The 26,372-nt window shown below is 30.5% G+C and overlaps 1 protein-coding gene across 6 annotated transcripts in view; it reads right to left on the reverse strand.

Annotated features, from left to right (window-relative positions):
- Positions 1 to 26,372, reverse strand: part of LOC134681036 (uncharacterized) — a 127,077-nt gene that overhangs the window by 54,989 nt on the left and 45,716 nt on the right. For 4 of the 6 annotated variants that reach the window (XM_063540451.1, XM_063540414.1, XM_063540434.1 and 1 more), the window contains 4 exons: positions 24,975 to 25,059; positions 11,103 to 11,238; positions 2,753 to 2,848; positions 714 to 795 (listed from right to left, as the gene is read on the reverse strand). In XM_063540451.1, coding sequence (XP_063396521.1) covers positions 714 to 789 — 76 coding nt within the window. In that variant the 5' untranslated portion in view covers positions 790 to 795; positions 2,753 to 2,848; positions 11,103 to 11,238; positions 24,975 to 25,059. The remainder of the gene's footprint in view (positions 1 to 713; positions 796 to 2,752; positions 2,849 to 11,102; positions 11,239 to 24,974; positions 25,060 to 26,372) is intronic. The other 2 variants (XM_063540424.1, XM_063540460.1) reach the window with 2 other exon arrangements.

Below are 26,372 nucleotides of genomic sequence, written 5' to 3' on the forward strand. Positions count from 1 at the left end.
AAAGGTGTAAATGTGCTTATATTTTCAAATGATATTTCACAGCTATCTTAGTAAATATAACATTTCAATTTAGTTTCTACTTGGTTATTTCTACATGTAAAGGTTATGGTTGTTTCTAGGTTAGTTTGCTGTAGAAATAACTGGCAATAGGAGTGGGTATTCTTGCTTTCTGTCTTAGACCAGGCTACAGGGGTGGATCCAGCCATTTTAAAAAGGGGTGTTTCCCAACCCAGGACAAGGGGGGTTCCAACTATATGTCCAAATTTAAATGCCCCCGGACACCCCCCCCCCCCCCCCCCCTCCCCCTTGGATCCGCCAATGGGCTAGGTATAAACAACCAAACAAAGGAAAAAAGCTGTCAATTGTACTTATTTATTCTCTTAAGGAAAAGGTATAGTTTTGGCCTGACTTGCTCAATATTCATTTTGCATTAAGGAGTTTTACAAGAGAAAACATTTCTTTTTTTAAAAGATATAAAACACCAATGCCCCTATTACTGTATGAAGTGTTTGAGTTTACTTTAAGTCTAGTGTGTTTGATGCTTTATTCTTTACATTTATTAAAACTGAAACAGAAACCTAGTGACCTCGAGTAGACCACTGGCCCACAACAATAAATATATTGAGTCCAGGTCTCATTTCTATAAACACTCAACTGTCTTTCTAGTCCTTATTGTAGTGATGAAAAGATAAAGTAACCATTACTATATTTACCATAGACCATTCTGTCATCATGGCCCTTAAGTCTTGGCTGTTTATCAGCCTTGACAGTTCCAAAATCTTTATACATATTTACCTGTCAATAGAAAGTGTTTGTTGAACTCTCCTCACAATAGATAACATGATCCATCTATCCCTCCTTTTGAATCTCTAAAGGAATACTGGATAATATCCTGTGATTATTAAGTAAACTGTAAAACAAAATCAGGAAATTATTAATTGGATTTATACAATCTTCTTCCCTCTACAAGTTTCTTTAACTAAGGAAGAAAATGATTACCGGTATACTCTTTGAGACCTTCTTTGTCTTCTTTCAATTACAATTTGAAAAAAGTTTGATTTATGAACTAAGAATAAATCACAGAATTGACCACTAACCTTTAGAGTTTCATATAACCTTATTATAACAGGGTGACGAAGCTGCCCCAGTATTCTAGCTTCTCGATGTAGCAATATCTACATCTATTCCATATCAAAATATTTAAACCTGCTGTATTGTTTGCACCTGTCCTAAGACAGGAACATGATGTTCAGTGGTTGTTAGTTTTTCTTGCTTTTCATTTTTTATACAGATTAGACCGTTGGTTATCCCTTAAACACTTGTCAATTTTAAAACCCTTTTTAGCTTGCTGTTCAATGTAAGCCAAGGCTCCGTGTTGAGGACTGTACCTCGACATATAATGGATTACTTTAATAGTTTGTGACTTGGATGGAGAGTTATTTCATTGGCACTCATACCACATCTTCTTACATCTCATCTTCGCTAGCCAAGGATTACGATCCACTCCCGCTCTATTCACACTTGGCCGATTGAGCCAACATACGTGAAAACAATGTTGCGCCATCTCCTGGAAGATTTAAGTCACGTCCATTCCGAATACATTATTCTTGACCAATGGAAGCACTTGAAATCTTTAATTTGGAGGTAAAAACACAGTAGTGTCTAGACTCTACACACTTGGTAAAGCCGGAAACGAAAATATATCTCAACATTCATACATTTGTGCATGAAACATACACAGGAACTTCTATAAAATGATTAAAAAAATTCAAGTTGTCACTAAATATAGTCGTATGTTTAGGGATGTAAAGATTTGTTGCACAATAAACATGTGGCAATTGTTTACAAACACTTTCTACATTTACACGTAAACATGTTAAAGGCGCTCTTTTTGATTTGATGCAGCGAGTTTCGACTGCAACCAATAAAAATCCTTACCCTGTGTCTCCAAAATTTTATCTCAATCCGCCATATCTCACAATATCTCAGAGAGCGGGAGTGGATCGTAACCCTTGGCTAGCAAAGATGTTTACATCTATATATCATGGAAGACATTTTTTGTTTGTTGTGGAGTAAGTTGGCTTTCTGACAGTGAATCAAAGACATTCAGCAGTAAAACTGGCAATCTCAAGTCAAAGTCAATTGAGACACAAGTGAAGCACACCATGTCACCAGCAGCTTTGGAACTCATGACCTCAGAGTTGACAGGCTTAATGGATAACTGTAGGTGGCCTGGGGAACTGTGGCTCCCTGGTACTCAATAATACATCATTTATGACTGAATGTAATTTGACAGTTATCTATTCATCTAAATTTCTCCATTACAATGCAAGACTACTGTATATAGCTGAAATAGGAAAGATTGGGCAGCTCAGGGTGAAAGAAATGCGACTGGATGGGGTACCAGGTATATGTGTCTTCATGCAGGGTGTTGACATTTTGAACTATCAAGTTAAAAACCACATTAAAAGTCTTCTTTAAATAATAATTTTTAAAATATTTTTTTTGCATTAATGGACCATGCATTTGCATATCACTGACATTCTCATGCATGGACAGGGATAGTGAATTTAACTAATCCATTGACATATTATTTTAACTGAAGAGATTTCATACTGGATACAGGCTAATAAACATATGGCAGTGTTAAAACTTTTTGAGATTTCAACCCTTCTCATTTTCAATACTATAACTTTAAGAGGACATTAAAAAGATTAGTAAGTCTCAGCTATATGATCAGAATATTTCTTACTTCAACAGTTTCTTCATTTTTTCAAATTCCACCATTCTTTAATTTCTGGATACACAATTAAACCATCCATTTTTCAAACAAATGAAAATCAGTCTACTGAAAAGAAACAAAGAAATTACAAAATGCACTTTCTATTTTGAAGTTTACAACATAACATTTAAGAATGCAACAAATGCTAAATCAACATAAAAAATAAAAATATAAATCAATGTCCCAGGACAAAGGAAATGTTTTGTATAAATTTTCTGATTAAATACCTCGTGCACCACCTCTTGTTTAATCTACTGCTATCCTTTGTTTTAATAATGCTGAAAAAGCTTGTACTGCGGTCATTGTCCATTGTACAACAAAGAAATTCCAATACATTAAAACTGCACACATACACACAATATGCACATGTCATTAATGCATAACTCCCAATGTCAGCACAATATGCTGATTTCTTATTGATTTTATTTTTAGCCTTTGTATGTTTTTTATAGCTTATATAAGTATATATAGAATTGTGGGCGGAACAAATTAAGTTTTTAAATACAAACAACATATTTAGAATTGATTGATTGGAACAATGAAACTTGTTTACATTTAATAAAAATGCTGGCTTATTTTTTAAGCAAACAGCAACATTTAAAAAAGTAGAGGACTGCTCTCAGGGAAAAAAAATGCTCTATATATATTAAAGATTTGTAAGTATGTTTAACTGGTATGAATCTTTGGATACAATTAAGTAATGAGCGGAAGTATCTGACCATATAAAATCCCCTAAACTATCAAAAGGATGCTGAGACTGCATGTATAATGAATTCTAATGATTTACAGAAAAATGGTAAGAGCCTTGATTATGATGATGAAAATTTAAAATGTTGTCATTTTTTGCATAAACATCATTTTAAAAATTGGACACCGGAATTTCTAATACAATTTACTAAATAACATGACATAATTGCAACAATTTTAAGCTAGTATATAAAAATAAAATTTGATTTTGCTCGGTATATTATAAATACTTACTAAAAATATCATGTGAAATTGCCAAATTTTTTTTTATAAAGAAATTAGTATAAGGCTTTTACTTGCATTTGACATCATGTTCGACCCTTATGGTGATTAAGCCAAAAAGTAAATTCACTTTATTCGTAGAGATACTGAGATTTCAGTTTGGACAATTTTTCACTTATAACAAACTTATTCCTTAAAAGGGCTGGAACAAATAGATGAAGTATGAGTCCCAGCTTACAAACAAGGTATAAGTACCCCGCCATGTCCACTTGTATTTTTGTCCATCTGATGGGTTAAGCCTTTTTCAACTGATTTTTATAGTTTGTTCTTATGTTGTACCACTGTCCCTGGTTAGGGGGAAGGTTGGGATCCTGCTAACATGTTTAACCCCGCCACATTTATTTTTGTATGTGCCTCTCCCAAGTCAGGAGCCTGTAATTCAGTGGTTGTCGTTTGTTTATGTGTTACATATTTGTTTTTCGTTCATTTTTAAATATAAATAAGGCCGTAAGTTTTCTCGTTTGAATGTTTTACATTGTCTTATAGGGGCCTTTTGTAGCTGACTATGCGGGGTATGGGCTTTGCTCATTGTTGAAGGCCATACAGTGACCTATAGTTGTTAATGTCTGTGTCATTTTGGTCTCTTGTGGACAGTTGTCTCATTGACAATCATACCACATCTTCGTTTATATACATGTACCATGTATAAATTCCAGGTTTGTTCAAGACACAATACCAACTGTGAAAGACCTTCATTGGTAGTCAAGTTAGTTAAACAACTCCCTAGCAGTAGACATAAGACTTTAAAATTACCTTTACCTGTGAGATTGCTAGAAAACAATAGTTCGCAAGTGTTGTACTGACCCTACTGAAAATTAAGACCTTTTTTCTTGGAAAAATGAGGCCCATTTGCAATTTTCATCACATTTCATCACAATTGCCACAAGCTCAGGTTAAGAATTTGTTTTCTTTTTCTTGCTGATGTAGCAGTTAGTTATTATTGTCCCCATATAACTTTTAAGTTATTATATATATAAATAAAATTCCTGGAGACATATTGTTTTCAGAACTTCAAAGCAACCATGTGACATTTGTGTGGGAAGAGGAGACAACTCCTGTTTAAATTGTTCAATCATGCAAGAGTTTATATGAATACAAATGTAACCTGTCAGCAGCAATATACATATGTGCCTTTGAACCAACCAAAGAACATTATTATCACCTTGTTTTACCCTTAGGAGGTAAATATATAATAATAACATTATTACTAATAATTCACTTGATAAAATAAAATGCAGCTATTATTGTGTGTTACATCTGTTCACTTGTAATATACTTTTCAGAATAAATTTGTTAGCCTTTTCACTTTTTTTTTATACCAACATGAAAAACATGTCACTGAACACAACACTAATGAGGTCAATCTCTATTGGGAGGCTATCACAAGTTCTTCTAAAAATGTTTTTTTTATAAATGTCTCATTAATTATAAGAGTAGTTTCCCTTTTGAGAAGTTTTTTTTTTAAAGTATTTTAAATAACCTACTTTTCTATGGCCAACCCAGGCTTATCAATCAGTGAAATGTGAATGGAAATATCTAATTTGAAAATTTATACTCATCACTTTGATCAAATAAGATGCCCCTGCTAGTAAAAATGCAAGTGTCAATTTCCTTATGCAAACCTTTTTTGTTTTTATTAAAACTTGATGGTGTTTGTCTCTGTATGTTTTTATCAATTGTTCCATTTATAAAGGGACGTAACTCAAGAACAATTAATGAATTGCCACCAATATTCAGGCTTGGTTGGTGTTTGGTGGTAATTAGCATTAAGTATTATAGGCAAACTAAAGTTTGAGAAGGGAAAATTATATTTTAGACCAGGGTTATCCCTTATGCCTCCTCCCCCACAGCAGGGTTATAAAAATCTAAATACAGACTGTATCACAATCTGATTGATTAATTGGAAGTTACCTTTTTTTAACTAGTGCAAAGGATCTAGGATGCAATGATTCATTTTTGTCTCAACCTGAATTGAGATTGGTTATAAGTCATTGGTAAATTATAATAATTTTGACATTAATAAAATATATAATTTCAGCTGTTTGACATTACAAATCTTTGATAAGATAAATATCAAAATTCCTCATGGCTCACAACTAATTCTTATGATTCAAAGAAAAAAACAGTTAATTATTAACAAGGCTTCTCTTTTGGATACATACTAGACGACCTTTGTCAGCCAGAGGTAGAACAGTACTTTTTACAGCCCCTAGAATATGTTACACTAAAGACCATGACATACTTAATCCTATTTTATACAACATGTTTATTATCATAGGATAATTATTTTAGGTGGTCTTGGTACAACTGCCTCTATTAAACAGTCTGACATGGAAATTGAAGCAGCGGGGTTTTTCGTCCCATAAACAGGATACAAAATCCTAACAATTTTGATTGTCCTGAAAAGATTACCCGTCTAAATATGCTCGACATTCAGTAATCTCTTAAAATGTGAAGTCAGCAAATCATGTCAAGACACTCTGCATAAAGAAAATACATTCTTTCCTCCACCCCTGGTGACGGACTTACTTCTAGCTTATAATTATAAGTACTCAAATTGCCTTTTAAATGCTTAATATCACATTGAGATGACAATTCGTATGTACTTCAATAATAAACCCAATACACAAAACTAATAATTTAATGACTAAACAAGTCTGAGGTAGATTTTTCACGCTTAAAACTTCAAACCTGACTATCCCCAATACATCATTTGAAATATATAATAGCAAGGTAGATATTATTTTTTTCATCCTTTTAGTAAGGCATTGTGAGGCAAGATAAACTTTTAATCTTTTATAAAGAAGATTGACCTTAAAAATAATTTCTGTGATATAATTTCAGACAAGACCAAACTTGATATGGAAAAATAAGAATAGAAATATGCTAATCTTCATCAAAATCTCATCTTTATATACATTTTCATCAGTTTCCTGCCACAAGGTTATTTAAACATTAACTATATTTTGTATTCTCCTTAATTTATGGATGCTGATATTACCCCATTAAAGTTTAAAAGTTTAAAGGTCTTTGTGATGTTGCAACATGTTGCTCAAAATCATCTAAATTTATTTTATTTTTATCAAGTATCCACATACCTCCTTACTAAATTCTACTTAGATCATACTGCACATTATAATATCATTTTGAAAAAGAAATACTGTAAATTCAGAAATTAATGCGAGGTTTTTATTATTGCAAAAAATGCGACTAAGTTGTAAACGCAATAATTTAAACTCGCAATTTGAAATATTTTATATGAGTAAAAATAAAAATCTCATTCAAGTCTAAAATGACAATATCGCAATAATAAATGCACGCAATAATTTCTGAATTTACAGTACATGTACAAGCTATTTAAATCTATATCTAAAGTTGCTTTGATGAGGAGGAAGATTGATTGATTGTTGATTGCTTAATGTCCAGTGGCTATATCATATGCAAAAGTAAGAAAATTTAATTGTATTTCAATGATGGTTATGGAGAATATCAGGGTACTTGAAAATTTTCAGGTTCAACACTTTCAACATGACATCAATGTATGTATAGAGTAACTTGCAGGTGACAAAACAAGGGACAGTAACTCTAGTATTCCAAGCACCTTCTTCTGATGAGAGTGTAAGGACAAAGTTTTAAGTGTTTCACAGATTTCACATAAAATGGGATCAACATTGGCCCTTCGTGAAGCTACACCTTTGCAAAACAATCTAATAAAATTTGTGAAACAACATTAACAGTTGGACTCTGGAGATGGCAATGCATGAATAGATACCATGAAAGATAAACTAATTGAGAGATAGGAGCACTTACAGAAAATCTCAGAACCCAATTTCTATAGGATGCGGATTTATATCTGACTAGCATCAGCAATTTGATCCTGTAAGTGATGTTCAATACATGGAAAATTAATCAGACAAGGCAATACAAAATATGTGATGAGACCTGATCTAAAAACAGCCCAAAATTTAAATCTCAGTTATACTTAAAAAAGACAATATCAGATAAAATTTCTTAAATATAAATATTTAATCTGATATGGTTGTTTCATAAATTGAACAATTTTTATGGCAATTATAAGATATATAGCCTCATTCCTGGTCTCCTTATCATGTGTTTGATTGTAATTAACTAAACAAGAACTAATCTGTGTGTCATCATGTCCATTTCAAGATGGCAGCCTTATGTCAATTAGGTGTACATTTCAACAAATTGCAAATAAATATAATTATGACAAATGGCTTGTATTTTTGACATTAAACAGGCTTATCACTGATTAGCAAGATTTGAAGATAAAAATTATCTCCTCTTAATATCATATCAAATAGCTTATAATGATAAGTAGTTATTGATTCTAAGATTGTCTGGTTTCAGGTTGTGAAAATTAGGAGATTCATAGACACCAAAAATACAACTTGTGAAAAAAAAGATAATGTATTTAATCATTATCTTGTAACAGAATACAGTAACTATGATTTTTTCACGCATCCAAAAAAAGTACCAAATATTTTGATTCACCCTTATTACTGCCTATTAAATGTTAAAATTCATATTTTGTGTTTTATGGCCCAATATAAAATTAAGAGAATGTATGATTGCAAATGAAACAACTATCCAGAGAAAACCGATGAATGTATGTTACTTTTGTAAAGTGCTAATCCCTCATTTATAAACAACATTTGATATGAATAAAGGAAGATATGTCCTGTGTGTTATACATTTATTAGACAACAGTACATCAACACATGACATGATTTTTTCTAATTTTCTTTTCATTATTTTTTTGACGTGAGACTTTTGTGATTTTTAAAGCTCTAATGACATCAGTTCTTTAGAAATATATAACTTAGTAACAATCCAGTTGCGGGATTTGCTTGCTGAGTTTAAAACACATTGGTGGCTTTGTGATAAGTATAGCTCAACAAGAAACCCTTGTTTTTGTGATAGCTCTATAAAGGTCCCTTATTTTTGAGATAATTGCTCTATGATGATCTATGGAGCCTTGTGAGGCCCTTATGATCCCTTGTTTTCTATATTGTTTGTGAAAATGTGTCACAAAGTAACCAAGATTAGTTATCTAAGAACCATCAGAATAACTGTTCTGTAGCTGCACTGATTAAATAATGATCAGTCCCAATGACACAGTATGTTCAGTTCTAAGGCCAAGGCATTTCATTTCCAAGGCCAATGCATGATCAACCTACTGTCTAGTGCTTTATTTTTGGCATAATCTCCCATGATGCAGTTTTTCTGAAAATTTTCACAATAAAAAAAAATTTAAATGTGCTAAAGTTGCATCCAAAGTTACCCTCATATAGTTTTAGTTGTTTCATTTATTCTACTTAAACTTTTCAAAATTTTGGACTGTTGTGTGCATATAAATCACTAACTTTGATATTAAGATGTTGAAGTATGCAAAACAAAACACAAACAGTAAACTTAATTGTGTTCAACATAAAATATTGTCAAATTCATCAGGGTTACTAAAAACTTTGCCACAACTCATTGTAAATCTCCAAGTGACAATGAACCTACTGAAAAATATGTTAATAAATAAGAACTCTGAAACAGTTAAAGGACATTGCTTTTCAAAATAGTCACCAAATTTGTTCTTAAAAATTAAAGTCATATCTAAATCATACAAAAGTGTCATGAGAAAATTTTAAATTTTATCTTGAGAAATCTTTTTCTAACAAAATGTGCAAATTTAAAGACCCAATTACATGACTTTTCATAATACATGTAGTCTCCTTGCAAAAAATATCTATAAATCTTTTAATTTATGCATCCATTTTTAATTCAATATAAACGTTTCATTATTAAAATAGAAAAAAGTTAATATTCTTCGTTTAAAAACTAATTATGTATGCCAGGTTTTATTTAATAATAATGTTATATCATTTAAATGTCGGAAATGCAAATAAATCAATTTTGTGGAAATAAAATCATTGCAAACTCTCTTTTCAAATGTTTAAATATATTATATGCCAGTTTAGTGGATAGAAAGGGAATTAATAAATGTTTCTTATTCATTATAAAATTTTATGTTTTCCAATTTCGGAGACATAGCTCAAAGCTAATAATAGAAAATTTTGAAAAGTAAAAAAATACAATTGAATTTTTGAACATCTAAAACAAGTCAAAATAAATAATGTTTATAAATCATTATAACACTACAGGACAAAAGATGAAATAAGTGATAAAAATACTAATCCTAGGTTGGCCTCAAAATAACCTGGATTTTCAATGAATCTGTACACTGGTTTATCCTTGACTTATTCATAGGACTGGAAATTTTTTATAGTCTACAATAGTCTGTTTGTTGATATCTGTCAATCTAGGCAAAACATGAATTAACTCATGTTTAAACTGACCATTTGAGCATTATTATTAGTCCCTATAAATATTAGCCAGTTTTGATGTTTGGGCGTCATCACCAATCCATTTCAGGACTGATACTAGAACGCCAAATTATTTAAATATATTTAAGTTTGAGATCATATATTTTTTTTTATTAATTTGTGTTTTTTATTAATTTGTGTTTTTTATTAATTTGTGTTTTTTTATTAATTTGTGTAACATGCAACTTCCCAAAATACATCTTTTTTAATAGGCAGGCAGCACTGCATGTGCTCTTCAATTACCATTTTTAGAAAATGTTCTACTTCTGAACTAGGGTGTTAACAATGCATCACTACTTAAGTAGCTAAAATAGACGGACCATAATAAAATATGATTAATTTAATCAACACTACTATAATGATTGCATTATATAATATTATTCAAGAAAATTGTCACCTACAGTCTGACCCTTAAGACCTCACATACATTCTAATAAATATTGACCATTCTATGTGTTATTTAATGTAAACAGAAGTTTGTCAGAGTGTCTATTTGTCCCCTTGACGTAGACTTAAAAGATATTTGTATGCCGTTCTTATACAATTGTTACAAACTTTCAAAAGAGGAGTAGCTACAATAGGACAAAAGAAAAGTTGTTAATTTCACAATCTTTATATGTTGTTTTTCTCTATTGGGTGACAATTGGTCCTTTAATATATAATCCAAACTGTTAAAATTCCATGTAAAAGGGACACAGACTGTGATTCTTAATGGGTTCAATTAATGGTAGGATTAGAAAACTTATTTGGTAGTTTTTAACAGTTTGTGTTTTTATTTGTAAGACAAGAAAGCATGCATGATTGTTAGGCCACCAGGCATGGTCGTGTGCTTGTCACCTGCCCCACCTGTTTGTAAAACATGTATAAATCAATGGATTCTTTTTTTTCTTTACCTTAGAACATGAATACACAATTTACATTGGTTCGGCAACGCTACAGTTGCTGGTAACACCTGCCCTCTTGTTTGTTCTACGGTACTTATTTTACATCATACTGTTGTTTTCGCCATGCTTCTTGACAAGAGGTAACCTAAGGCAAAGAGAAACAAAGATAAAAATAAATAAAATTAGAAAATTAATATTCATATTTTATGATCAAAACCAATTATTCAGATAAATCTTAATAGTTTCATTCACTCAAGATTTTGCCAGAAGTGGTTTTTAACCAAGTTAAACCTCACACTTCCTACAAAAACAATACAGTTTAAATCTTCACAACATTAAGAAAAATAAAATAAGGCATAAAACATAACCACACACAAGTGCATTATCCTAGGTGTTACACGAAATTAGAATTATAATGTTTTAACGGATTTTGAGGTTTAAGCTTTAAGCTAAAGAACGGATGACTTTTACAGGTGCATCAAGTACTTTTTTGTTTTCAGAACAAGTAAAATTAAATGACTTATAATCATTCATGTATTTTCCATCATAATGATAATGTTTTGTCTAATACAATTTATAATATACATATAAAAACACAGAAAACATAGTAGTTATCTTGTTCATTTATTTGTTCTCTCCCCTGAATCCACAATGCTTTAGTCTCAGAAGTAGGACAATTCAGCTTTAGAACATCACAATTCCAATATTTACAAAAGTTGTTTTATTTCATACCAAAACCATCAAAACTGAATAATTTACCACATTCTGTCTACCTTTATTGGATAAACACCAAAACAATTTGCATCAAGTGTGCAGAAATATGCATCCAGTCTGCATTTGATATTATATATTTCAAAAGTGATTAAAATAGCTTTCACCTGGATAAATGCCCCAGACATAAAGCTTATTTCCATCCCTCCAGCTTTTCTATGGCCTATTATTATACTATTTTATCAGAAAAGATGTCTACAATCCGTATACTTTTACATTTCAAATGTAAATCAAGCGCTTGCAAATTTTCAATTTTATTTCTTTTTTATTCAAATGGAGGTCAAACCTGAACATTAGTCCATAGTTAAAGTGGAGACCTGTATGGCTCAGATATTGATAAATGTATCAATAGAGATGAGTATGAAAGTGAACCATGAATTAAACATACTTTTCTATAGGAAATTATAGCAATAAAAGTGAGATTAACATGACTTGATATGTATATAAACTCCCTACCTACTTACACCTAATCCTCACCGACTTACTTTTAAAGATTCGGAAAAAAGTAGGTTACAAATTTTCCCCCTTTACTTAAAAGTGTGACAAAGTTTATAAAATGTAGGCAGCTTGATTGTTTTAATGTTTTATAGTTATTATGCAATCTTAATATTCAAACTCATTCAGTTAATTGGAAACTAACAACACCATGGCCGAAGAAAAAAACTAAACAGAAAAGACCATCACTACATAGAAGTCTTTAAGCTGAGCAAAAAAAATCATCAAAAACTAGGGTAGATCTTGGGTGATCTAATAGGGTATACCAGAAGATTAACATAAAACCCATCTATGCACTAGTGTATTTTTTTCTCAGGGTCAATTGGAAGTGATGACAGTACCAAAATTACCATTTTCGTGGTGTTACAATATAAATTTTCGGGGCAGACACATGCATGCTCTTCTGTTACTAAAAGTTTGATTATATAGCATAGTATATTTGTATTTACAATAATACTACTGTAGTACATGTATAATGTAAGGAATAATTTATACTAAAAATCAATGATGATTTTTGTGTAACAGGACTTGAGAATCCATTGCAGCTTAATTAACTTTTCCCCCATATCCTGAAATATCCTTTGGCCTAAAAAACTATGAACTGATTGACAGGTCCTGACCAGGTCAAAGCTACTTCAAGTCAAGTAACCTTTTGAAGTGTATAATTGTTTGGTCTCCCTGTATCAAGTTGCACCCTCTAAATATTTGTGAAGACCCACACTGTTAGATAACATAGGGTTGAGGAATGCCTCAGAGGTCAGGTCATGTTGCCATTGATGTATTGATGATCTATGAAATTAACAAATTCTTTACATTCTCATTACTGGAACCAATTATCAGCTGTAATTTGTATTAAATGTATGCATTTACATTGCTTAATTTTCAATCACTGATTTTTTTATCTTGCAAAGCATAGAAGTTATGTCAGCAAGCCAAATATCAACACAGGCAGTTAACACAATTAGATCTTAAAAATTTCTGTGACCACTTGTTCTGAATCTGTAAAATAATTTTGAGACTACATGTATTGGAAATTTGAATAGTTGAAGGATTAAGTTTTTAAAATGAACTTTTCTGGCTAGGCATATACAAAAATTTCAGGGTCTATGTCTTAAACTTGCGAAAAAACAACAACACCAAACTAAACCTTGGCATCTAGGGGTCAACCAGACTTCAGTAATGGTTCAAATTTTTTAGTTTAGCAGTTTGCTCTTTTTCTTATCACAGTCCCTAATATTACAGAACTTAGACTGATGTTGAACTGTCAAAAATTAAGATTTGTCATTTTTATCTATCTATCTATCTATCGCAAAATTCATTGACTATAATTCCAAAAACTCATTTGTCAAGAAATGTTTTTATCATTTCAATTAATAGCACAAAAATGTGATAAATCTAAATAAATATTTACTTGATCAATATTTACAGTTAATTTACATACAACTGTTAATCAGTAATTATATCACCTCTATGTTAATCTTTTGATGTGGCTTTTAAATATTAAGTGGATTTAAAAGGTGAAAGGAAACAATTATACACATTTTTGATGTGGTTTTTATTTGTCAATCAAAATAAACAGAATGTAATTTGTCCAGTTATGAAAAACAAATTCTACTTCAAAGAGTATCTATATGATAAATTTACTGGTCAATTAATGACAAATATGCGATTCAAATACATTTGTACCGGTAATATCTAAGATTTATACTATATATAAAAAAAAGAAGATGTGGTATGATTGCCAATGAGACAACTCTCCACAAGAGACCAAAATGACACCGAAATTAACAACTATAGGTCACCATACAGCCTTCAACAATGAGCAAAGCCCATACCGCGTAGTAAGCATTTTATGAAAATATATACATATACATTGTATAATAATCAATTAATCTTCATGAGATAAAAGAGAGAATTATTCAAAACCAAATTAAATAGAATTTATTTAATAATCATTAAATTAATTAGCCATTAATATTTCAACCACTATGAGGGTCAATATCATTTCTTAAGTAATTTTCATCTCTGGTTGTTAATTCAATTTTCTAATCTCTATGACCCCTGGGTTGACTTCCCAAGTGACATTTAAGAAATTGACCTGTCAGGAAAATGCTGACACAGCAAAGAGTGACCACTGCTGACCTGTGACATGGTCAGGTCACTTAGGAGTGGATAAGATATAATCCTACATTATCTGAATAAATCAGATTTCTACAATCCGGTCACTCTCCAAGTGTTTTTCTTCCTTCTTTTTTCAATTAATGTTATTTTCTAAAATTTACACTTGTCAATTAATCGTTTACTTAAACTAAGCCATAGTTCTTTCTGAATTCATAACTTTTTTAATATTTGCATAATCAATTTATTATTAATAGGCTTCTAACCATAAAATCCCAATTGATTTTTGTTACTTGTTTACAAGCTAGTGGATTCATCAGTGATCAAAAGATCCAAGGTCTAAAAATTTTATGAAAATTATCGGAGACAAGGGATACAAGATGATTTGTAATAAATCGCAGCTGTTCTTTATCTCAAGTATGCTGCCATCATAAAAATGTGACAAAAAGACATTAGAAATTCAGGAATGTTGAAATCATATTATATCCCCTTTCTGCGTGTATTAGATGTTATTGATTTGGCGAAGCTTAATAATCATCCTGTCCACGTGCCGGTGGAAATTAAAAGCCTTATAAAGTCACGCTTCTAAAAAAAGATAAATATGCGGGTTGAACTCGTACCCTTTCGATGCATTGCTTGAAGCCAGTTTTAAAAAGATGCATGAATAATTGCATTGAGTCACTTGTAAAGATAAATGAAAAATCCATATAATTTAACCATGTTTGAAACCTTTAACAAAAAATTGTGCAATTATTGATATAAAAAAGCAAAATTGAAAATTTGTTCATGTAAAACTTGGCAAATAGTAATAAATTACCGAGCAGTTTGCACAACAAACCATATTGGGCGTTGTACCATCTATAAAATTTGTGGTTTCCTTTTTATCTTTGAAATCATTACACCCCATTCGCTAACACATTCAGAAAGCTTAGATAAAATAAAATAATTACGACATTATGCTGCCATCCTGTATGGAAATATTACTGTAGAATAAAAAAAAAGTTTGTAAGAAGTTTAAAACTGTACCATTGTTACTCTTAAATTGTGTGGAAATGATAAGAGATTTTTTTAAAGGTTAAAATACTGTTGAAGATAAATAGGCTTATGTAAGGCCTCATTCATCTGTCCTCTAACTGTTTTTATTTCAGAAATTAAGAGTTATAACTGTCAAAATTGCTCTGAACTATTCATCAGGGTTGTTATAGGGGTACCTGCATGACGAATCAAGGTAACAAATCTTGCCCAATGATATAAAAAGTATAATGTTTTGTACATAATGATAAAATGTACATTTTCTTTCTGATTAAAAAATGGACGGATTTTGAGAAAACATTATAAATTCTTTCCCAAATTAATTGTAACAAATAATTATTTGAGACCTCTGACTGTAATCAGAGACATATATACAATGTGTATATATGTCTCTGCTGTAGTCATGAATAAAACTTTGACTAATTTGATTCTTACAGTAGTCCATGATGATTTTTTTTATGCCTATTAAACAGGAAAGGGCAATCCTACCCTCATTGAAATATATAAAGACAAAATCAATACATAAAACTTGAGTTTTTAGATACCGAAAATCGCATAACACTTCAATTGACAACAAAAACATATTTTCAATTTCTCTTTTATTTGGAAGACAAGAACATCTGTGCAACAAGAAATAAAACCTACATTAGCCTTTGCTGGAATATCACATAAATATTAAAAATTTAATGCATCTTTTAGAGTACATCTGCATGTAACATGTGTTGATAAAAGTACTAACATGACAATTTTAGATTTTTATATCATTTATTTTGCAATTATATGCTGTAAATCTATAAAATAAATTGTCACTTCTTGTCACACAAGTTAAAGCCTTCTCATCCGTTATTTTAGCAAATCAACATTACTTTCACAATTTTATCTTTTTTTAAAATAGTAATTAATTTTGCATCATACATTTCTCTTGCATATATATCCTTTGATTCAACATAGCCATAAAATTCTCTATAAATCTTGATGTGTTAATGAATTTGTCTTTTTGAACATAGTTTAAATGAATTTCTAAAAGCAGATCACTTTGTCAACAGAAAATCAATTCCTGATGTACTTTATTCTAAGTACTCATTCTGTTTATTCCAAGGTTCTGACAACTTCTAATGAGTCTACTCTGGGTACGTTACATCAAACCATAAAATTTTTAGAATTGTTTACAAGTCCACTGGTTTTTTTTCTTTGACAAAACATCTTATCAGGCCTGTATGCATAAAACTAGTGAAGTTTAGATATCCAATCCTAATCCACATGTAGAAAAAACTGTCTGTTTGTAACAAATCTTAACTGAAGAACCTTAATCTTAATGTTTCATTTTATTATCAAAAAATGTTTTTCTGTTACAAATCATGATGTATTGTTTTATGTGTACATGTTATGCTGCCCATCAAGGGCCCTTGATAGGAATAATAAATATTCTTATTCTTATTCTATTTTGAATTGATTTTCTGTTTCTTTCTATTGACATCTAGTGGCAAATTTTAAGAAAACAAATAAAATCAAAAGAGCATTACAACATGAAAATCTACATAACATTAAATAAAATTGAAACTTTGCTTTCACCATGCATATAAAAAAAGAAGATGTGGTATGATTGCCAATGAGACAACTCTCCACTAAAGATCAAAATGACACAGACATTAACAACTATAGGTCACTGTTAGCCTTCAACAATAAGCAAAGCACATACCACATAGTCAGCTGTAAAAGGCCCTGAATTGACAATGTAAAACAATTCAAACAAGAAAACTAGCTGCCTTATTTAAAGATTATTTTTGATGTCAAGACAGAATATAAAACCTAGTACTACATGCTTTTCTGTTCAATTCAATCCTTTAAATCATTTTGGCATCTACATTATCTGTATTCAATATCAGTTTGTTAGTAATGGTATATAAGCCACCTTCAGTGTCAAAATGTCAACCCGTTGTGGAGGAAGAGGCCAAGCTGAGTATCTGAATCACTGACCTCTGTAAAATAAATGGCCAACCTTGTCAATAAAGTTTTCAATATCAGATTATATTTCCAGAGTATTACCAATTAAACAAAAGAAGTACATGTAATGAAACCTGGTAGTGCAGAAAATTACTTTCAAAATTTCACATTTTTAACTCAAAGCGTCTATTAGGGCATGGTTTAAAATATAATAAACTCAGCATGTAAAAAGTTTGAATAAAACTCAAAACAATTATAGACCTCTTAATAAAATAATTTTTGATGAAGATATCAATTATGCAATACTGAAACAAAAACAAGTCTAAACTTTAAAGCACAGTCCAACTGCAGCTACTTAAATTAACTATTTCTGTTATCTTGGAGATAAACATAAATGGCACAGCTTGAACAATTTCAATTTGAATAAGGTAATTTTGGGCAAAGTCATGCAAAAAATATTTCTTTTAATTCATTTCAGTTAAATATTTTAAATCTAATTACACAATATACGAAACGGTAATGATTTAAATGAATTGAAAATAACAACAGATTGCTAATGTAAGGGGTATCATGCGTCATATATCTGAATCCTACTGCCAAAATTGCTTATTCATATCATGTCTCCAGAATTCTTATTTTTAATTTATGTTGGGGTAACAGTTTGCGACCACAAAGAGAATACACAAAAAACACCTTTGACAGCTGTGTATTTAAGTGACAGCTGGCCTATGACAATAAATAAATATAGGTATTATTTGCCTGTAGGGTAAGCAATTAGTCAAAATGTTACCCGACTTGTGACAATTTAATTTTTCAGGGCTAATCATCCTATCAAGTTATTATCCTAGAATACTATGGGGTCTCAAATCTTCTCCAAAACCAACACTAAAGTGTTTTAATGACTTTAATAGCCATTTCTGTTTCTGATACTGAAAAGATGACTTTTTAAACCTCATTTTCAATTTCCTGTTTAAACAAACCTATTGAAAAGTTAAAATTGAATATCAAAATCGTAAAATGTTGATGTCAGATAGGTCTGGTAAAGGGTACTGATAATATTTATGTGTCGATTATTGTCAATAAGTACGTTTTGTTGAGGTTGACCTGAAGGGCAAGAAAGTTGAACCCATAATTTCATTTATTTACCATGTTTCCACTTTATCAGATTCATACTAAATTTTTTTCTATATATGTAAAATATATGATGCTTTAAACTGGCACCAGAAGTTGAGAATGGATAGATTATATCATACCATACCATAAATTCAGAGTTATTGCAATTGTTTATATCAATGAGATAGCATCAGGTTTGCAATAATAATAACTTGCATTAATAATTAAAGTTGTGATTTTCCTTCATAAAATTATCGCAGTTTAATTAACTGGATTTCAATTTTTGCTTTGCAATAATAAATGCCATGAATTATTTTCGAAGTTTATGTATAGTAAAGTACCAGTACCTCTGGAAGCATGATAGTACACTTGTTTCAAGTTTATTATATCTTTAAAATATCAACATGACATTATTTTAATCAGATCCTTATTAAAAATAAGCAAAAAATATTATGAGATCTAATATCAATATTCAAAATTTTTGTTTTTAATCAAAATATTTGCAAAATATGTTCTGTTTTCAAATTTTTAAACTATTTAAACTATGAAAAAAACACCATTTAAAACAAAAACTATTTTAGCTAAATTTTAAGTATAGGAAACAGATAAAAAAAAATCCTGACACCCTTCTAGACTTTACAGGTAATTCTAATGGATACTATAAACTACTTGGTAATTTTGTAAATATTATCTACACTATACAACAGACAAACAATTAATTAAATACTTGAATTGTGACAAATCGTTAACCCTGTTAAATCCCACCTGTCAAGGTGTTCAAAATCAAAAGTAGCGGATGTGTGCCCTCATTTCAGAGTCAATGTAGGGGTGATTGTACTTCTCCTCTATACCTCATCATTTCCTAGGTGCCGCCTCTTTGACCGATCAAAGCCCAGATTTTTATAGGGCTTTAAATGCTGTGTCAGAAAAGAAGTCAATTCATTCACCAAACATGTATAAATTGTTTACCAAGGCAGACAAACTGACTGAAAGAAAAACACTAGAACAAATAATTTAAAAACAGTTGTATGTACAAAAAACAAAAGTCTTTTGTGGTGAATAACATTTGTCAAAATAACAAAAGTAAACTGTCCTCCACGAAAAAATGTCACAAGTAAAGTCGTCTTTGATATATATCTCCTTAATCTATTTTCTGTGTATTTAATAGAATGTTTTGTTTTCAAAATCCTTTCACCCTGAAGATAACAAAGATTTCAATTATAATATTGCCACCTAATCTTTAGAATTTGTACCTATTAACTTTTCTTTTTATTCCTCAGTGTCTCAAGGAAATGTAAAATCTAAGTGACAGTGTAAGATGTCATAAAAACCATCATAATCTTTAATTCTGTTCTTTTGATTTGGTTATCTATCCCTAGGAGGCAAAATAACTAGTTCAGTCATAACAGTTGCCAACAAATTTAAGAAAACTAAGCTAATATAAAAAGAAGATGTGGTATGATTGCCAATGAGACAACTCTCCACAAGAGACAAAATGATACAGAAATTAACAACTATAGGTCACACTAAATTTATATTACATGTTCCTCCTCTTTGCATTTTGCAATAGAGAAAAAGGCTAGTAAATGTCACATTTTCAGCCTTGCATTTCAGAGTTCAAATTCAGTGTTCAAATAGTTCACTATATCATTTAAACTACAAACAATTACTCAAACACTGAGAACGGAGACCCTAAAAGAAAACTATGGCATCACTTTTCAGCTGCAGTTTCATCAACACAATTAAACTATGAAATGACCAGAGGACAAATGTTTATCAGCTGTGTGATCAAATCGGAGTGTGGCTGAAATGACAGAATTGTCAACAGATAAAATGTCATTGGTTGACAAGTACCCATGACATGCATTATAATTAATTAAATAAAATACACTATCCCGCTATCAACTGACACTTTTATATTTATCCAAAAGCTAAATAAGAGTACTGGCCATGCTAGATTAAAATTGATAAATCTCAAAATTCCATTTTCACCAATCAGATTAATTAGAAATTATATAAGGAACTATGGATTTCTGACATTCGATCAAAAAGATACTCAGTGTGAAATAATAAAACTACTGAAACTTAAGTGTAGCTATCAGGGTTTAATAAGAACTTATTGTTTAAGGTTGGAAGCCATTCATCACTGACAAAATTTGCATTGCAAATATGGCAAATTCAAAGCTGTTAATTTGGAAAGTAATGAATGAATTAAAACTGGATACAGAGTAACACAACTTTTTATCATTTCCTGACAACAGAATTGGACAGTTCCAATCTTAATGTATTTCCTGACAATTCATTTCGCCCTGCTGTTTCACCATTCAACTTTAATTTCTTAAACTTTTTGTTTAATTCTCTCTATTCTGTAAAGATTATCACCAACAGTTCTTAACAATAATATCAATATTGGGAGGAGTTTGAATACTTTCAGAGAGAGATTTAATATAATTATCATCATAGGCTCCTTACATCATAGACAAACCTAAGAATCCTTTAAAGAATCAACTTGCATGACATATATAAGCATTTGGTTTTGTGAAAACAGCCTGTAACAAGGCTGATCATGCTTTTCTTCAGATAAAAAGAAGTTGTCAGTTGCAGTAGAATAAGAATCCTCAAGTTTTATAATATTTGTTTTCAAATGGTGGGGGATTAACTGAATGCTCATGGGGTTGAAGAATTTTGATGGATAGGGGATAACATAAAGCCAAAGGGCAATTAAAAATTTAAAGGATAAGGCTGAAATTAAATTCATATAGGGGCACCATCATGCCTCAACCCATTAGAATAAACACTCCTGTACATTTAATTATATGCATATCAAAGCTTTATAAGATTTCCTGATAACAAATATGACCAGTAATTTATGATTTTTATTGATCATGTTTAAGAATCATACAGTTCACCTAAAGTTAGCTGGTCTTGGTGTTATACCCACCATATCAGTCTATAAGGATGTAATTGTGAAAATATCAATAAAACTTTTGACCTTCAAACCTGATCATTTTATAGATTTATTGAGTTTTTAGACCCTAGACTTGTAAACTTTACCTTATTATTAAAATACACTGAGTATGAAATGGATATAATATTTATATACATGTCTTATCACTTTCATTATTTATTAGAAACAGATGGTAAATTGGTCTATAAACTTTGAAACAAACTTCAGATTCACCAGGGTGGTCAATTGACTTGGGGATGGGTATTACTTCAGGTCATTTATACCTAATTTGTCATTGTCAACACTATCTGACAAAATCATTGTGAATATATTCACTAATATAGCCTTTGAAGTTTTATATTCCACTTTAAGTGCATTGCAAACTTGACTATTTCATTCAAATGATCAGGGGGCTATTTTGTGGTTTGGACACCTGCCCACTGGACACTTTAGGGGGTCATAATTACAGGTCTTTTAGCTTATTTCTCAAACTATGTCTGTCTTTAATAAAGGCCCTCAAGAGAAGTTGTAATTCTTTTCCAAACAATATGGTATAAATTTCGTGTCTACCTTTATATACAAAAATTAACACTTGTACAAAGGTGTAATGAAAATACAGTAGGTGACAAAATTGTTAATCAAACATAGATAATGAATCCAAATATTAAGTAAATAAAATATTTAAATATTTTTACTGAAATCCTTTTAAGAAGTCATAGACCCGACATCTTGTGCTTAAAGCTCTTTTGAAAACTGACACATGTAACCTTATCATTACGTTAATTTAAGGTGTTTTAAGCAGAAAAGCACATAAAGGTGAAAGTTACCTATTAAATATTTAAAAGACATTTAAAGGGTGTAAATTGTCTGAAAACGAATCTCTCTTTCAAATGTTTTCTTTTGACAAACCCCTACCCCTGCAGGTGACTGGTCTAGTTAGTTCCATATTCCAGTGCAAACAAATACATCCAGTAATAAACAAATATATTTAACAATATTTCCCTTGTGCGTGGGTTTTTGCTCAAAATTTTAATATACATATTGAAAATAATAATATTAGAACTTGTATAAGAATTAATATTTAATGCCATTTCCTTACAAACAGGTGACGTTCTTAGTAAACTTCTCTTTAAAACTGATAGTTAACTGATTGTATTAGGTTGTGACAAGTCATTCAATGAAGAAACACTTTGGTCTATTCAGCAGATGCTACTATTACATTATTAATATTAAACATGTATCATGGTCTCTAGAATTCTATGGTCTAATGCCAATAAACATATATGATTTAAATTTATCAAATGTAGGACATGTTGGTTTTCATCAAACCAAAGTAACCCGCATTTGTTGAAAAAAATCCAAAAAATCATGCCTTTTGTTTTCAAATTTAAAAAAGTTTTATATGGGCAAAATTATTTATTTTTCTCCACATTACCAACAAAAAAATATATCGAAAGTCATAAGTTGAAGATGGGTTGATGACAAAATAGTGGTAAAAATATAACAAACCCCACCCATAACTTGGATTATCTCAGATGTTCCCAAGGGGGTTATAGTAGATTCTGCTCCACATAGGACACCCATTGTATTGCCCCTATAAAATACATTAATAAGTCAATCAACTGTCATAATGACAAATCAATTTGATAAGGACCTATAAAGCCCAGTGCTGTAAATTTAATTAGTTACATAACATATTAATCAGGTGTAATATGTATAAATATGAAGATATCCAGAAAAAAATAATGTCATCAAATATGAAAATTTACTGAACACTTCACAAATAAACAACATAAAATACCTGCCTATTAAGACTTTAATAAAAATCCAGACCAACTTATGGCAATTAAATAGGTTTATAGTGTTAATGCTTTCACCTTAGGGACATGATATAATAAATGAAACCCCCCATCTACATGTAATATAAAACAATTATATAACCATCAGGTGTTCAGAGACATAAGTGCTGAATCAGCGTTACTTTATTAATTATTAAACACAAATTTTAAAGCAGTTTTATTGCATTTACAGTATTTTCTCTTGTAATAATTTAAATATTTCTCTAATATCTCACATGGTAATATATACATAAATATGTCTTTATTAGTATGACCACGATATAGCCTTTTTGCACTTATGTGCTGTAAAGCAATCATCAATCAATGTTAGTTATTCAAGAATGCAGGGCTTTTAACGCATTGTTTCAGTTTTGAAAAAAGGAAGTTTTTCAAGATTCAAATATCATCATTTTCCAAATAAATTTCCAGAAAATGATCAGTTTCCCACATAAATTATTCAGGATAAAAATCTATCAAAAGTTTTTTCTCATGCTTAAGAACGCTCATTCATTATGGATGGAAGCCCATGTCACCATAAAATCGCTTCTGATAACACTGATGAGTCTTCTAATAAATATTTGCTCTTAAATCTCTAAATTACCTCTAATCTAGGCATCTTTGGATTGTTTTTCTGAGATACAGGACTTTACTGTCATGGAAGAAATATGGGAGACATGATTAAATAATATCAATTATTTTACCAGGGTCTGATCAATGAAAGAACATTGGTATTAAACTTGCTACAAGTTTTTATTTTTATAATGGATCTTTTAAAATATTTTAAAGACTGCTCTTTCCTGAATCTGTCAGTTCTTTTGTTTTGCGTCACATTTAACATTGACATAAAAAGTCAATTGGGTGAAGGTGCTTGTATGGACAATGCAGGTTTTAGAAAGTACTGGTAAAACTTACAAATGTCAAAAGAGAAGTTGAAGGAAAAATGTTACAATAGTTTCATCTTTTATCAAATAATCTACAGGTTTTGGTAATTAAACCATAAACAAATATGATATCTGCTCAACTAAGTTCTTCAATATAAAAAGATGTGGTATGAGTGCCAATGACACAACTCTATATCCAAGTCACCATTTATAAAAGTAAACCATTATAGGTCAAAGTACAGTTTTTAATACAGAGCCTCTTTGGCTTACACCTCACAGAATCTACATGTTAAGATATCAATTTTAATAAAGATGACAGTTCAAATGTGGTTTTTTTAAACAGGACATCATAAAACATGTAAAACATGCATTAAGAGGCAAGTTACCTTTGGCTAAGGTGTTAGTTCTGAAAACACTGATTTATTACCAATGTCTAAAATAATAATCTGTAGAACTAACTAAACACCAGAAAGTGATGTCCACTTGTTAGTTGACTGTCATCAATTTATAAATGTGTTTTGAATTGAGCAGCTCATGCTTATAATAATCTCAAGGTCATTTGACATGCAATGGAGTCTGGTTTAAAAGTCATTCCAGTCTTTAGGATATGGTCTTTCTATATATAGTGGGGTTTTGATATCTCAATTTGACATTATGAATCCCACACTCTTATTCTATGCTACAAGTACTTATAATTGCCTGGTACAGAAGGACTTGATTTATTTATGGATTAATATTCTACCTTTGCATCTTTTGTTGCCTTAAGTCATTTGACATATCTTTTGTCTTTGATATCTGTATCTTCAACCTTTTTCTATGGAAGGATGCTAAAAATAAAATTTTAATTCAGTATAACTAGATAAGATTCTTGCAAGCTGTTTTATTTATTTTAATAAATTGGTTCAATAACATCATTGCCCCAAACAGACTAATGTATCGTGGGAACATATATCGACTAAGACTACTATATACAGTATCTTTCTTCTTCATTTTGTTATCTTAGTTTCATAATTTTTCAATCAAACCTAAAATTTGATTCATCTGAAGATTTTATATATATATTCCCATATAACAATAAAAAAAAAAAGCTGTATAAATAAATTTAGGAACAGTTAATCACAGGCCTAGGTCTAATTAGTTCTTATCATATTTATTTGAAATTGTCTAATGCTTTAATCCAATTGGTCAATTTGAAAATTTTTAAATGAATGACCTTGAGACATCTGGGTCACTCTGATCAATTATTTACAGCTCATTAGGTTATCTAAACCTATTGCTCAATCTAATTCAACAATGCCATTATGAAAGTTTTCTTTCAATGTAAATAATCCAATACAACAGGCTGATGGATTTACAATGGACAGAGGTCATTTAAAAGTTAATGATCTATGAAAAATCTGATGGCTATTTTGGCCATATACCTATATAATCACAGTTGGTGTTAAATTAGGGACCAAATTAACCCTTTTCTAGAGGCTAAATCACATTACTATTTAGGTTGTCAGATAATAGTTAAAAATGTTACAAAATAAACAATTATATGTGAAATAAAGTTTGTTAAGGGTCGTCTAGCCCATCTTTAGGCAAATAAACTGTAGAAATGAATGTAAAATCTATATTCTATCGATCTTAAAATTATCTAAATATTAAGTTTTATTAAATCTAGAGCGTTTGAACATCAAAACAGATGTAAATGTTCACAAAATCAAGTAAACAAATACTATTCAAGGGATCAAGTTGAAATTGTATACATATTGTTTTGTGTCGCCTTCCCCCAGAATACAATATAACTGTGTATCTTAACATGTTTGTGTCTGAGTTTTTCCCCTGGACAAACACTAAAAATTTATAAAATTCAATCACTTTTTCTGTTTAAAAGAGTCCTTGTCTTTTATCCTGGCGTCGCTTTCGATGAATAAACAAACACTTGAAAACCAAGTTGAAAAGTCTTAATAAGCATTTAACCTATTGAAAACCTATATAGATCATTTGGATAAGTTTCTGATTTCGGAGATTGTGTTATTGCAGGAAGCGATAGCCGATATAGCTGATAAATACTCCTGTCAATGCACTGTATCAAAATAGTTCACTTATGAATTGCAATTAGTCTTTGATTGCTTCAAATATTTGATTCAATAAT

Source organism: Mytilus trossulus, chromosome 1 (genome assembly GCF_036588685.1).
Source record: "Mytilus trossulus isolate FHL-02 chromosome 1, PNRI_Mtr1.1.1.hap1, whole genome shotgun sequence".
Classification (NCBI taxonomy): Eukaryota; Metazoa; Mollusca; class Bivalvia; order Mytilida; family Mytilidae; genus Mytilus; species Mytilus trossulus.